General features: G+C 41.9%; 2 protein-coding genes across 5 annotated transcripts; both read left to right on the top strand.

Annotated features, from left to right (window-relative positions):
- The first annotated feature begins 512 nt into the window (after positions 1-512).
- Positions 513-7,695, top strand: LOC103710115 (ubiquitin C-terminal hydrolase 22-like). Of its 4 annotated transcripts, none has more exons than XM_039115971.1 (4): positions 513-731; positions 825-1,912; positions 3,513-3,637; positions 4,548-6,621. In XM_039115971.1, the coding sequence occupies exons 2-4, from the start codon at positions 975-977 to the stop codon at positions 5,312-5,314; spliced, it is 1,830 nt and encodes a 609-aa protein (XP_038971899.1). In that variant the 5' UTR covers positions 513-731; positions 825-974; the 3' UTR covers positions 5,315-6,621. The 4 variants fall into 4 exon arrangements, 1 of the variants encoding a protein (XP_038971899.1); XR_005506974.1 differs by lacking the exon at positions 513-731 and adding an exon at positions 6,903-7,695 and having other exon boundaries at positions 745-1,912; positions 4,548-5,598; XR_001879631.3 differs by lacking the exon at positions 513-731 and adding an exon at positions 6,894-7,695 and having other exon boundaries at positions 745-1,912; positions 4,548-5,598.
- A 3,677-nt stretch (positions 7,696-11,372) lies between these two features.
- LOC103710152 (VQ motif-containing protein 11-like) lies at positions 11,373-12,804 on the top strand. The gene has a single exon (XM_008795772.4). The coding sequence runs from the start codon at positions 11,855-11,857 to the stop codon at positions 12,461-12,463; it is 609 nt and encodes a 202-aa protein (XP_008793994.3). The 5' UTR covers positions 11,373-11,854; the 3' UTR covers positions 12,464-12,804.
- Positions 12,805-14,850: the final 2,046 nt, after the last annotated feature.

The raw sequence follows: 14,850 nt of genomic DNA, 5'->3' as shown, positions 1-14,850 counted from the left end.
TTTAATCCTTTTCAAAGTTTCGATAATTTTTTTTGGGTTGTTTTGCTTAGCACTGGATATTTACCTCCAGCGGAGTTGTGCTCACAAATGCCTTGGTGGCGACTCCGGTGGAATCACTTTCCAATCTCTTCGTTACCCACGTACCGTCACTTCAAGTCCCGAACGCATGCACGGTAACGATAAAGACGTTAACACCGGCCGGAAGACAGGCCCACCGTTTCCTCCTCCTTTCCCCGTAATTTCCAACAAGTTCCCCCGCTTCCCTCAGACCCAACGCAACCCAAATCTCTTTCTCTCTCACTCCTCCTACAGCAAAACCACTACCAGCCCTTTCACCTCCTCACACATACCCCTGTTCCGAAACCCCCAAAATAAGACCCCGTACGTGTGGCTCTCTGACCCGCCCCATACCATCGTTTCCTGTGCCAACCCTTGCACCTGATCCCGTCCTCCCACTCCAGGTGCCGACCCCCTTCCCTAATCTTTCCGTCTATTCTTCAAAAGCCTTTTCCGTCTCCTCTCTCAGTCGATGAATCCGGCGCAGCCATCGCCCTCGTAAGACCAAGCCTGCTCCCCCTTCTCCTCTCTTTTTTGGATCCAACCCCACCAAAAAAAAAAACTTTAATGTGACCAGAAAAAAAAGAACGAGAAACTCGGCTATCTTCCTCCTCCTTTCCGTCTCGTCTTCCTCCCCCTAGAGGGGGAGAGGGAGAGAGAGGTCCAAGAAAAAGGTGCAATTTTATTAGTAATATATAATTATGAGAAAAAATAATTAATAATTAACAAGCTAATAAATAAAAAGATAATAAATGAAGCTATAATAGGGTCTTATTCGATCGCTCAATCGGAACCGAAACCGAGACGAGACGCGCGACACCGAGACCCGGCCGGATCCGATCGATGAGGCTTATCGCCGCCAACGCCGACCGCTACAAACGATCGACGGGCCGCCGCCAGATCCTCCGCCGCTGCCCATGTCCGCCTCCTCCTCATCCTCCGTTGTCGCCGGCCGCCGCGACCTCCGCCTCCCGCCGCCGTGCCCCCACCTCGCCGATTACCGATCCAGCGCCCATGGCCTCGCGAAGCGCTTCCGCTCCCTCCGGCGCTGCCTCTGCGTCCGCCCCCTCGGCCGCCCCGAGATCCGTCGCGACCCCCACGAGATCCCGCGCTGCGGCCCCTGCTCCTCCTCATCCGCCGGCGGCGGCGGCGGAAAGGGGCCGAGGCTGTATGCCTGCCTCGCCTGCGCCTCCGTCTGCTGCCCCGCCCACGCGCCGGCCCACGCCGAGGAGTACCGGCCGGGGCACGAGATCGCCGTCGACGTCGACCGGGCGGAGCTGTTCTGCTGCGCGTGCCGCGACCAGGTCTACGATGCCGAGTTCGATAAGGCCGTGGTCCTCGCCCAGGCCACCGCCGCCGCTAACGCCTCTGCCTCCGCCTCCTGCCCGCGGCTGGAGAGCCTGAGGAAGCGGCGGAGGGTGGACTACCGGCCGTGGACGGCGGATCCGGGGGATTGGGCGGCGATGCGGCGGGGATCGAGCCCGCTGCTCTTCCCGGACTCCGATCCCTCCTCCATAGGCGCCGCCAACACATCCTCTTCGTCTCCTTCTTCCCTGCCGTGGGGGCTGAGGGGACTGAACAATCTCGGGAACACGTGCTTCATGAACTCGGTTCTCCAAGCGCTGCTCCACACGCCGCCTTTCCGGAACTACTTCTTGAGCGATCGACACAACCGGTTCGTTTGCCAGCAGAAGGGCGGAAAGAAGAAGGGCGCCAATGCTGGCAGAAGGGGAGGGGATTGCCGGAAGCCGTCGGGTGGGTCGTCGGTGTGCTTGGCTTGCGATCTTGATACACTCTGCTCCGCCGTCTTTTCCGGCGATCGGACACCCTACAGCCCCGCCAAGTTTCTCTATAGGTTTGTGCTGCTGCTCCCTCTCTCTATGCCTCTCTCGTTGTAATTCTTGTATTCATGTAGCTATTTTTAGACGATTTTGTTTATTAGTCTAATCTTATTGGTACCCCAAGGTAGCAGCAACTTCTTGTTGTTTACAAGTTTCCATTTTTTTTTAATCTGCGTTTAGGGAAAGCTTTTTTTTTTTTAATCCTTGGAATTGGATGGCTTGTAAGAGAAGGTGAACCGAGCGTTGAAAAGGAGTTTTTTTCGTCTTGTTTTGGAATAGCTGTGATATCATCTCTTGTTTTCCTCTCATGGAACAGTTTACTTGAAAGGGAGAGGTCTCTGCTGTAAGTCAAACGGATTATGATTCTAGAATTTGTTACGGGCAATTTTAGATGCTGAGACCTTGATCAAATAAATGACCTGATGATCTCAGTCGTTTGTATATTATATTCATTTTTTTCTTCACCTTTATTTTTCCTTGGCATAAATTGGTCCTACGCTGATGAAAAAAATGCTCTTTTCTAGGAAGCAATTTTGATTTTTTTTTTTTGAAGTATTGGGACATCACTGCTGGATGTTCATGCTTTAAACAGCAAATAAGATTGTAACATTATGAATATGGTGATGGGCTTGGACCTGAGTTACTTAAGATTTTTTGCATATATAGACGATGCAGGTACAGGCATTTTAAACCTCTTAGCAAACATGCAATCTGTGGTGGGTTCAATTCTTGAAAATGGTATGGTGTAGATGCTATTGGAATTACAATTTTCTTTCTGTGCACGCATCGATTTTGCATCTCCTTGGTCAATGGTATAAACATCTACCAACAATGCTTAGCACTGAGAGATACTTCTTCCAACAAGATCTTTGTTAGATTCATTAAGAGATAAACTGAGATGGCCTGAACTTTTACCTGCTTCCTTGTTTTTATTGACATAGACTGAATTTATTTTTAGTTGTCCGTGTCAAGGTAATTGTATGTAAAATATATTGTATTTCGTATTTTTTATTACTGAATTTATTTTTAGTTGGCTGTGTCAAGGTGCTTCTATGTAAAATATATTGTATTTCATATGTTTTTATTTTCATAATTGGTTGCCTGGACATATTTTAAATATGTTTTAGATCATCTGATGCTTGTGCTTCAGATCCCAAAACTCAGCTGTATACCACAATGTCACCCTATCCTGCTCTCATGGCACAGTAGCCAACCTTGTTATCATGCAGACTTGTATTGGTTGATTCTGTTGAATCATGGAAAGCGTTGTCCTATCTGTATTTGGTGTCGCAAGAAGTTGCATACAGCTTAAGGTTTCTTCTTGTTATTAGGGGCAGGCCTTCTGTCAGCAATAATTAAAATTTCAGTTAAGCAACGCAATCATGGTCTCAAGGTTCAATAAGCTTCGAGCAACCGTTGTTTTTTCTCCTAAAGTTTCTCATATATTGATTGAGACATTGTATTTCATTCCCTAGCTTGTTATGTTTTTCAATTAAAGAAACTATGCCACAAATTTTCTGGCATTGTAAATCAGTTTCTTTGAATCATAGATATAATTCCTTTAGAAGTTCTGGTAGATGTGATTTTGCTGATTAGTGAGCTTGTGCTTTGCAGTTGGTGGCATCATGCATCAAACCTAGCAAGCTATGAACAACAGGATGCACATGAATTTTTCATCTCTATGCTTGATGGCATCCATGAAAACTTGGAGCAAGACCAACACAAACCTCAAAGCCAAGGTGGTTTGTTTCTGATGTATTGGTTCCATTTTCTTTAAGCATTTTGGCACCTTTGCACTGTTTAAAATTTTGAAATGCCGAGTGACTCATTTACTGCAATTTGCCAATTTGATGTTCATGTACTGATCCTGATTAAACTGCGATGTTCATTTATTGATCTGCATCAAACCATTGATGTTCACCATTTATTTGCTGCATGATTGCTTTCACATCAAATTTGCAGCTCATGACTCCATACATGTAGTTTCAGCTCTTTGCACTGCATTACTTCACTACCTTAGGCTTTATTATTGGAAGGTCATAAATAGAAGGTGGTGCAGCATTTTTGTGGTTGATTGAAATTTATATGCTGGTATAGGTGATCTGAGCACCATCTATGTATGCTAAAATTGTCACCACTGTTATTAATCAAAATGAGCGTAAAATTTCTAATTTAAATGAATCATGTGATTAGGTAAACTTGGTTGGAAAATTATCGCATTATGGTCAAACTTGTTGCACACCATCCAGCAAACTTTTTTTCACTGTTCTGGTGGATGAGTATTTCCTTGAGAGCAGTTCTTTGCAATTGCTTTTAAAGTGGGTAGTTAAGATAAAATGTTGATCCACTAGAGATAGTACATTTTTTGTACCAAAAAAAAAGAGATAGTACATTTTGGGTATTTTTGTCAGGTATGCTATTAAAACCAGACATGTTGTTAAGATAAAATGTTGATCTGCTAGAGATAGTACATTTTGAGTGTTTTTGTCAAGTATGCTATTAAAACCATACAACCATAGATGTTGTTTTCTCTTCTTCTTCTTCTTCTTCTTCTTTTTGAGGGGGGTGGGGGGTGGGGGTTCAGCATATTCCCTTTTTGAGATTCCATATGGTCAAAATTTTCTGATGAACTTATTATTTTTCTAACAGGCTATGGAGACTGTTGCATTGCTCACAAGGTGTTCTCTGGTGTCTTGAGATCTGATGTGATTTGTACCATTTGCGGCTTCACATCTACCACATATGACCCATGTTTAGACTTCTCTTTAGACTTGGATTCTAGCCGCAATTCTGTGAATGTGCCCACTGCAAAATCACATGGATGCAATGGAGAGAATGATTTAATATTATCCAGCCAAACTTGTGGAGTATCTACACTCATGGGATGTTTGGAGCGCTTCACAAGGCCTGAAAGATTAGATTCTGATCAAAAATTCTTTTGTCAACACTGCAAAGTGAGGCAAGAATCCCTGAAACAGATGTCCATAAGGAAGCTTCCATTAGTTACTTGTTTTCATATAAAAAGGTTCGAGCATTCATCAATCAAGAAGATGTCAAGAAAGGTTGACTGCTATTTGCATTTTCCATTTTCCCTTGATATGACACCTTATCTATCATCCTCTGTCCTAAGGAGCAGATTTGGCAACCGTATATTTGCTCTTGATGGTGATATTTCGGATGCGGCCACTGAGCTAGCTTCGGAGTTTGAATTATTTGCAGTGATTACACACAATGGTAGACTAGAGGCTGGCCATTACATAACCTATCTGCGGCCAAGTAATCAATGGTATAGATGTGATGATGCATGGATCACTCATGTCAGTGAAAATATTGTGAGGGCGTCGCAGGCATACATGCTGTTCTACGTACGGAAAACTCTTTACTATAAGGCAAGGGAAAATGCTAGTGCCTCATGACTTATTTCGTGGGATGGTGGTCAATAAGAAGCTCTAGCGGAAACTGGAGTGGATCGAAATTCTCAAACCTCTGCATCCTGGATCACCTGTTATTCTGATTTAAAGACAATTTTGGGCAATTTTGTGAAGTGAAACCAACATACGTGTTATTGGTTGGATCTGATGGGCTCTTTCTAACCAATAGAGTTATTGATCGTTGATAAAGCAAAAGAGAATGTGGGGCTAAAAGGGAACCTAAATTTTTGACGTGTTCCTTTCAACAATTGAAAAGCTTCTCTCTGAAGGTACAGTTTTACATAGCAATCAGTTTCGACTTCAGTTTGAACTCTTTTCAATTGTCTCTGCGTGTGTGTGTGTGTGTGTGTGTGTGTGTGTGTGTGTGTGTGTGTGTGTGTTTGGGCATGCATGCAGGTTTCTCTGATATTCTCATATTGCTTCCTGTGAACCATCATAGGCACAATATTTGGTTTAGTTTGTTTGATGGTGTGTTAATTTCTCAACTGCTTGCCCATGTTGGACACTCTGAATAGGTATTGCATTTTCATTTACTTGCGAATTCCTTGTAGGGGAAAACTAGAATCTGGTATTAACCTCCCTTTAAAAATCTCTTAATAAAAGTTATTTTTTCTTATCATAAAAAAGAAGATTGAAGTAATATTTACCATTTTGGTTCAGCATATGCTACTTTGATCCATGAAACTGGCACCTTACAGATGAACATATTTCTATATTGCTCTTTTGCTGGAAGTTCTGCGGTTTATGCCATTGAGATAAAAAGCTTCTTATTGTCTAATATTTGGTCCCTCCCCTCTTCATGTAGTCCGTTTTCAAGCCTAGGTATCCTGGTGTGTTGCTTCCTTGTTGCATTCTTTCTAATTGATGGTCTAACTGCGTACCTCCTGTAGTTACATTTATAACAGAAAGATCTCACAGAAGTGGGTATTCCAGTCATTGGATTGAAGATGAGAAAAGTAACAAGAACAATACTTGGCAGTCGTATGGGCATGCTTGTAGGGGCAGGCTTTTTGCGCCAAACTCATTCACAGGAATAATGCAACAAGATAGCAAATTCTTTAACAAATAATTATTGTTGTATGATCTCTATGTATAACAACAGTTGATTTCCCTATAGTTTCCAGCAATTCTACATCATTAACTACAAAGTCCAAATTTTGCAGTTCTTTTAGTTATAATGCTGATCAAAATGCAGGGATTTCTGCTCCTTGTATCTAGTTCTGGTAACAAAATGATGAACGCTTCATGTTTTGATCAAACATTATAATAGCATTAAAGTGCCTTGCGATGGAGTGAGTCTCTCTCTCTCTCTCTCTCTGAGTTTGTCATTGCAACATTTGGAGTAGAACAAGTAAGAAGTTTACTGGTATTGTGGATAAACCATTGCAGTGGGACTCCCAATAAAGTGGATCATAATACCCTAGTAAGTATGAATGTAAACATGGTGGATTCCCATGTAAATCTTATTGACAAAGAATCCACAAGTAGAACGTATATGCGTCCCACAAGCTTTTTCGCAAACTTCTAAAATGCTAATGAAATATATTTTTTTCTTTCTTGAAAGTTGGTCCAGTTATGAGGAGGGGGAAGTGGGCGGAACATTGTTAAGGGATGATGATATCGGTGGTGAAGAGACGACACATGGTTAAGTGTAAGGGTGCAGCCATGCGGCAGTTTTGCAAGTATGGTAGACTTGTTGAAGAGTGGATCCAGGTGTTTGTGGCCAACTAAGTTGCTTCTGTAGAGTATCATCAAGTGGATCTGAACAAGCTTTGCATGCAAGGGGAACTTGTGGAGGGGTTCAGTTCTCTGAGGCCAAAGAAAATAGCAATATTAAGGGAGGAGCAAGTGGATGCTGGGAGGTGAGACAATACTTTTGGAGGATTTGGTGCCACATGAGGGTCTAGGGAGAAATAGAGAAGGGTGCACCATGAATGGAATACAGCATATTTTTGCAGCGAAACCAGTGATGGTGCAAAAAAAAGTGAAGGCATTGCATGGTTGCGAATGATCCATGACAAATAAAAAGAGTGTGACAGCAATTTCCATACTCATGAAGCCTTAAATTTGTGATGAAGATAAACCTCAACATAAGATTTCGTTGTCTGTATAAGAAAACAGAGTTATTTGATGCCTGCCTTGCCTCACAACATGAGGCGGGGCCCCAAGTTGCCTTAAGAGTTATATGGAAAGTTATGTAAAGTGAGGCCTACATATCACATAGTGAGGCTCATATTAGATGATTCCTCTCGCCTTGTTTTATGCCATCTGTTATTAGCCTTTGATTATTTTGTTATTGGAGGGATTATCTTGTATTGCATGACAATGCATGTAGATTTGTGACGAAATGAAATTAGTTTCTTCGCTTCGCTCCTCTTACCGTGAATGGATTGGATTGGATGCGGAGGATGGATCCATATTTTGGTATAAAAAAATAATAATAAAATGAATAAAAATAATTATTGATCCCGCCGATTTGCCTCCTAATTTGGAAGGATTCAAGGAACAATAGATAAAGCACATAAGAGATGGATTTCTATGTTCATAAAACTATTTTTTATGAATGCGGCTAACAAAATTAAAAAAATATAAGGTTACATAAAGGCCCTAGCACAGACCTACTGTCCACCTAGACGAAACTATCGGAGTGGTGGGCCGCACAGAAAGCTACCCAATCAACGGTCCCCCTATATACGTGTGAGGCCTGGGGTGAGTCGCACTACTATAAAGATTCAGGGAAAGACATTATCTAAGATATTAATAACTATTGAGGAGGTTGGACTCTGCTGGCTCTTAACAAATCTCTGACTTTGCCCAATGTAAAATTTTCTTGTTCTATGTATTGCTTGATGTATATCTGTATCATTTGAACATGTCATGTAACCATCCCGTCTTTCTCTACAAAGAACAAAAATACACTTATATTTTTTATTATATTATAGATATAGATTCAACTGAATCAATAATAATTTATCATTTTTTGGTAGATTCAACTTATACTTTTTATTATATTATATTTTTTTGGTAGGTTGCCTGAATACATATTTTGGCTGGCGACGTTTGCTTTCCTCCAATTTGAGGGGGAGATCACCAGTCTCCATCTTTGCCAACTTATTATGATACAAGGAGGGTGATGTTAGGATAGTGACAACAATGAATACAAAAGGGCAGGAAGGAGCCCCGCAGCTGTCGCTATTGGGAGAATAATATGCAATCATTCCATCATACTCTTTGGAACCTCTTGATGGTATAACCCAAGTTGCAGTTCTTAGAGAATTCTCTCAACCATAGTCCATGGGAAACTCCCTATCCAAAAACATGGAGCTTAGCTAGCTTGCGTTAATATCCTGCAACACAGCTTATGGGCTTTTGAAAGGGATCCAATTGGACCCGACCCACTAAAAACTTGCTGAGATTTGTTTTTCCTCCCTATGACATTTGCATCAGCCTGCTCTAAACTACTTCTGGGTATTTGTGAATATAGGCCTACTCAGCTTATAATCTTATGATTTTGCTAACTGTACTGGCTCAACATACGAATCTCATAGAATTTTCAGACCAACTATCCAAACAGCTTCTAAGTGATCTATTCTCATATTAGTTTAAATACGGTGGACATGACCTCAACTAACAATCGATAAAATGTAATGCCAATTCAATGATATAAAATTTTTTAAAACCTAATCACTAGGCCTAAAAGTCGGAGCAAAGATCCAATGCCAACGGCTGACATTAAAAACACTTATTTCATTAATTTTAGATTGACTTATCTGTGAAGGTTTATATTTAGTCTGAATTTTATATTTTGTTGAAAGCCTTGGTACTTGTCATCCAACTTGAGATTATTTAGATGGTATGTTGGGATTTGTCTGTGGAAATGTTACGTGGGTTGCAATGAGCGAATCAGGTAATACAAAAGATCTGAATTACTTCGAGCTGTTCAAAGCAAGCCACATGGTGGATGCATGGATTCTTCTTGTGCTATTATCGCAGTGGTCAAGCTGAGGATCCGAAAGCATGATGTCTTGCATTCTTACGAGAGTTTGCATCAAGCTGACTTGTTTAGACATTAGAAGGATTAATATATATAGACATGCACTCACATGAGACAGTCACCCATGGATGCATGCATGTACTGCAACTTTATGACACCCATATTATATGATCCTCTAATTTACAAGATGATCCTCCCAGTTCAGTATCATGGAAGGGAATGTCGTGGCACAAATCTTTGGCTTTTTATGACCCTGTTCCTTTTGTCGACCCTAAGCCACAAGCCTTGAAGGAAATTAATACGGAGTACTTCTCGGGCCTAGTTGACATGATGCTGTCCTCCACAAATGGCCTGTGACCTTACGTGAATGGTCTCGTCCCTGCCCTTCCTCATGATTTCCGAGGAGCCACCATGGGCCATGATGAACAGGGGCGTCCCCATGATTGCCCTTTTGACGAGTTATGGATGAGTGGGTGAAGGCCACTATCTCTCCTGATGTACGTTGGCTGTGGCGTTTGGACGCGGAGCGAGCTGAAGGAGTGAAGCGTACTACTTGAATGGAGGGGAGTAGTGATGTGAAAACTAACCACGTTGTAGTGCGTGAGGCACTACAAGGCAAGCCCCACCGCTATCCTTCATCCAATTTATAGAAATGACATGCATGGCAATGGTTCGAAGGATTGTCCTCAAATATTTCCAAATGCAATAGGAAGAAAATAAAAGCTAGTCGAAAGATATTATTTAAGCTCCTCGATTCTGTATAAATATTAAAATTTATTTCATTTAAGTCTTGACATTTTCGTTAAGCTAAGAGTTCAAATCTATTCATATCAAATCACAAACACCACAGTCGGTCTGTGGTCAGTTCCAATAAATCTGTCAGCAGTGTCTCCTAGTCTGCTTTGATACCATTTGTCATAACTCATGACTTCATCCAAAAAAAGCTAGTCAGAAAGTATTATTTGGATTTTTTAATTCTATATAAGTACTTAAAATCTATCCAGCTAATAATCGATATTGTTATGTACTAAAAAAAAAAATCGATATGGGACTAAATACATGTTCGCACGGATCCTCAAAACCTAATCATCTTGTGTGGGTAGGTGTTGTTTTTGAGTTCAAAGCCATTGTAAGAGGACTAAAATTTATCTCCAGTCGCGGTAAAAGCAAGCTCTGAATGAAATCAAGTTTCGGATGATATACCAAGTCAGTTATCTCGTCGATGCAGCATCATTTTGCTTCCTCAAAACAATAGTTGTTTAGCTTCTGGCTACGAGAAAAAAAAAATCTTAAAAATCTCGTGTGGAACAAAAGGGTAAAAGCTCGTTTGATTCCCTCGCCTCATCTCAAGTATTACATTTTACGATTTGAGATCCAGATTCATCAAAAAAAAAAAAAAAAAAACAATTTGAGATCCAGACAGCTTATGAGGCTCTACACCATAAGCTTCTTAAGAGCATCCATATCATTTCTAATGCTATAAAGCGCCGGTACGTTACCTGTTACCTGTGCAACATGGCAAGAGGCGATTGGTGTGATTCATGCGGGATCGAGCCTTTTTTTTTTTTTTTCCGGTACAAAGGATGAAGCCTTTCATGGAGGGCCATATATGAGCATTGTGTCGAACAGTTTTAAGGTTGTGGCGACACAGCATTTTTATTTGTCGTTTGGGACGGAACAGCTGTCCTACGTTCGAGACCGGAGGCCGCGTTTGGGCGGTGGGACTGGCCAGAATTTCTCCACAATCCCAACCCATCAACCAATAGGAACGCGGCACGTCATCCAACAGCATCTTTGGCTGCTGGGTGGATACAGATCTCCGCACCCAGCGAAACGACGCTACGTGACACCTAGCCCCCACGTGGAACGACAAAGACATTCTAAGACTGATCGGCTGCGCAAATGAAACATAGAACACTAATTCTAGCAACAAGAGTCCACCACGTAAACTCAGCCAACCATTCTTTCACGCAGGCTCCTACCGAAATGTCTCGTAGAAATATTCGGAGTTGTTTCAGACGCAGCTGATCCACTCCAATGCGTCTACAACCCAGCAAGGCTCTGGCCCGCGTCTCCTTCCCCTCACGCAAACCAGCCGACGGAAGAGAGAGAAAGAAAGAGAGAGAGGCAGAGAAGACAGAGAGAAAGAGAGAAGAGAGAGAGAGGAGGGAGCCACAGACTCCTGTATCTCCTCGTTTCGCGTCCCATTGGAGGCGTCCTTGAGCCGTTCTGCCACCCCCACTCTCCATTAATGACCATCCCTCCGTCCCTCCTCCCTCTCTCTCTCTCCATTACCATTTACTATGGTTTTAATGCCCATACGACAGGGAGCACAAACCAGGAAGAGAAAAGATAGAAGATAGAGAAAGCAGTAAAGAAAGAAGAGGGCGAGAAAAACAAATGAAGAAGAGAGAGAAAGAGGCAAAGAGCGCACAGCAACAGTAGTACTTGCTCTATATTTAAGTATAAAGCAGCCCCACTATCATCTCTTGCCTTTGCCCCTCGCTCTTTTTCACTCCACTTTCTTGTTGATGGCTTCTCCCACCGCCGTCAACGCCAAAGAGATGGAGACGGCCAACTCCTCCTCTCCTCCTCCTCCTCCTCCGCCGCCGCCGCCGCCATCTATTACTACAAATAATACGATGTACGTGAAGGCAGAGCCGTGGACGTTCCGGGCGGTGGTCCAGAAGCTCACCGGCGTCGCCGAGGACTCCCCTCACAAGCTCCCCGTCAGTGGGCCCCCTCGCAGAAGCCGGGCCCCACCTTTTCCCCCGCCGGCGAGCTTGCTAAAGCGGCAGAAGCTCCAGGAGAGGCGGCGGGCCCCCGCCAAGCTGGAGATCAAGCTGGGCCCCTCCTCGGTTCGCTATAGTAGACCTTATCACCACCTTTGGAGTGGTAAAGCCGAGGCTGCCGGCTTCTCGTCGCCCGTTTCTACTGCGGATCCCTTCTTCTTTAACATCTCTTCTCCGAGTCCAACGACTCCTTCTCCTTCTTCGTTAGAGGAGGAGGGCCGGGGGGAGGAGAGAGCGATAGCAGAGAAGGGCTTCTACCTCCATCCTTCGCCGAGGAGCGGCGGAGAGCCGCCTAAGCTTTTGCCTTTGTTCCCCTTCCATTCCCCCCGGGAGTCCTCTCCTCCTTAGATCGATCTTTCTTTCGCTCGGTCGCTGTCGATTTTTTCTTTTATAAAATTAGTAGGAAAATGCAATTATATCATTATTGTATAACTTTTTTTATGAAAGATTGTTGTAATTATTACTTATTAGCATTTTAGTACCACCGATTGAACATCGGGGTTACGAGGTCTTTTGGCATTATTTTGTTCTTGTTCCCCTTCCCCGTTTTGCAGTACGCTCGAGTACTGTCTTCACCATTTACGTTACGTGGCACAACTCGCAATGCAAGTACAAATGGGAGCAATGGGAGGGTACCATGCACGCCCCAGCCAAGTGAATTTTTGAGTTACTGAACTATTTTTTTTTGTGTGTGTGTGTTGCTGAGAAAGGGTGGAGGCATTTTGTTCGTGTGTTTTTTGGTCGTTTTGGATAATTTTAGCTGTTTATGTAAAAAAAAAATTTATTTTAGAGTATGCCCAAAATTGTACTTTTAATTTTTTTTATGTTTGAAATAAAATTATAAAAATTGCGATAGCTAATATGTTTGTCGCTATTTTTATTTCTTATTATTTTAGAATTATTTTATTACTTCAATAGAAAATATTTATTTTTAATATTTTTAAAATAAAATTTTATGTTTTCATCAATTTTTTATCAACAATAATAACCTACTCTTATATTATTGTCTACGCTACATTTTTAATATATTATCATAATCATCATTTTTTTCATTGTTGCCCGTATCTCATTATTGTTGCCGTACTGTCGTCGCTTCTCTCACACTATCGTCATTGTTATTTTGATTTCATCACCAATATTTTTGCCACTATTATTTTTGTTACCATTGCCGGCCTCCACCACTAACATTACCGGCATCTCCATTATTATTATTGTTATTATTATTATTATTATTATTTTCATCATAAGTATTATATTAATATTTTTAAAAATAAGTAATATATCAAATATTTTTATTTTTAAAAATTGAATGCATGAAATTTCTATTTATATTTTTAAAATAGAAAATTGGGAAAGTGACGCCGGCACCTTAATTGTTGAAGTGGATACTCGAAATTATCTAATTATGGCCGTACAGGATTTTGGAATTTGGGTCTCAGGCCTACTTGGTTAAATAATAAAAATAACGGCAATGAATGGTAATAATGGCTAAATAAATAAAGGCTCATTAATAGCTCCCGGGTAACAACTAGGCGCACATTTTTAGACGGAGAACAAAGTGTGAGAAAAAGTATTCCCGCGGATCAGAATAGTCGCCGCATCATGTTCGGGCCGTGCGGGTTGACTTCAAACATGTTCCCCTACACAAAAAATTTCATAAGTAATGCTGAAAAGAAAAGAAAAAAGCTAACAGGAGGCGAGGGAGTTGGTTGGGCTGGGGAAGGCAATGGTGTGATTTGGAATCCGTGGGATTCAGCTATTCTTGGCATAAAGCACCGTTTCCTTCATGGCATGTGGTATGCTAGGATGTGTCATTTTCATTCATTTCCATATTTAGTAGGTTACAGTCATGCGTCATAGTCTCATGTTGATCAATAAAATAGATGCGGCATGAGTTTATTAATTAGAGACTCTGATCCTAACAACTTAAGTTTTTAGGCTGTGAGTCAATAATAAATAATATCAAAGCTAAATTTATTGCACAAACTTTTATTACTTAGGTAGATCCTTCGCTAAAAATTACTAAAATGGTGGAGAAATCAGTAGAGGTGAGTAAGACTGGACCTGGCCTTTCTCTTAAGGAAGAGCCAGTGTGACGCAAGCATGGTGAGGTTAGGTGGAAAAAATTGCTATAGTCCCATATTGAGTAATAGAAAAGATACCAGTAGATTTATTAGGTTTTAAGCTTTTAGGCTACAACTATATGACACTTAGAGTACTTACTTTTTAAATATACCTAGGATGATCAAAATACAAGTAGTGCTAAACATGCAAACTTTGAGCATAATTGTTTACTTGGTATTTAACTTATATGTTTGCTCTTAAATTTTTCATATTTCTTAGAAAATTTATCTTTGAGACCTGCCATTATGGGATGGTCCTACAAGCTTGAAAGGAAATTAATGGTGCTTACGTGGGACCTGGACCTTATCCTGGTCAAACCCGGTATCAAACCTGACCTCTACCTGAATCAATCCATACCGTCCCTATGAGATCCTACAGGACTCTAGACTCAACCAAATTTTTAGATGGGTAAAGCTTGGGTTAGAATATAGACTCGAACCCCTCCGACAGCAAGTTTCATGGTCTATGTTTCAAGGTACGCGGACCAAAAGCAGTCCCCACGATGAAATCCTGCCTCCAGTCCTTCCCCGCCTACTCCGGTCGCCGGCCCCCCGTCCGCCTCCGTCGTCTCTAACGAGAGCACCTCCTGACTGCATCTCCTTCAAAGAGCT

This window comes from Phoenix dactylifera, unplaced genomic scaffold (assembly GCF_009389715.1).
Source record: "Phoenix dactylifera cultivar Barhee BC4 unplaced genomic scaffold, palm_55x_up_171113_PBpolish2nd_filt_p 000046F, whole genome shotgun sequence".
Lineage (NCBI taxonomy): Eukaryota > Viridiplantae > Streptophyta > Magnoliopsida > Arecales > Arecaceae > Phoenix > Phoenix dactylifera.
This window is presented reverse-complemented; position numbering and strand designations above follow the sequence as displayed.

What these genes read in the sequence shown, in the direction of transcription:
- LOC103710115 (XM_039115971.1), top strand. Translation starts at nt 975, where the DNA reads ATGTCCGCCTCCTCCTCATCCTCCGTTGTCGCCGGCCGCCGCGACCTC. An exon ending in CCCGCCAAGTTTCTCTATAG is followed by an intron (nt 1,913 to 3,512) that starts GTTTGTGCTGCT and finishes TGTGCTTTGCAG; the next exon opens with TTGGTGGCATCATGCATCAA. An exon ending in ACACAAACCTCAAAGCCAAG is followed by an intron (nt 3,638 to 4,547) that starts GTGGTTTGTTTC and finishes TTTTTCTAACAG; the next exon opens with GCTATGGAGACTGTTGCATT.
- LOC103710152 (XM_008795772.4), top strand. Translation starts at nt 11,855, where the DNA reads ATGGCTTCTCCCACCGCCGTCAACGCCAAAGAGATGGAGACGGCCAAC.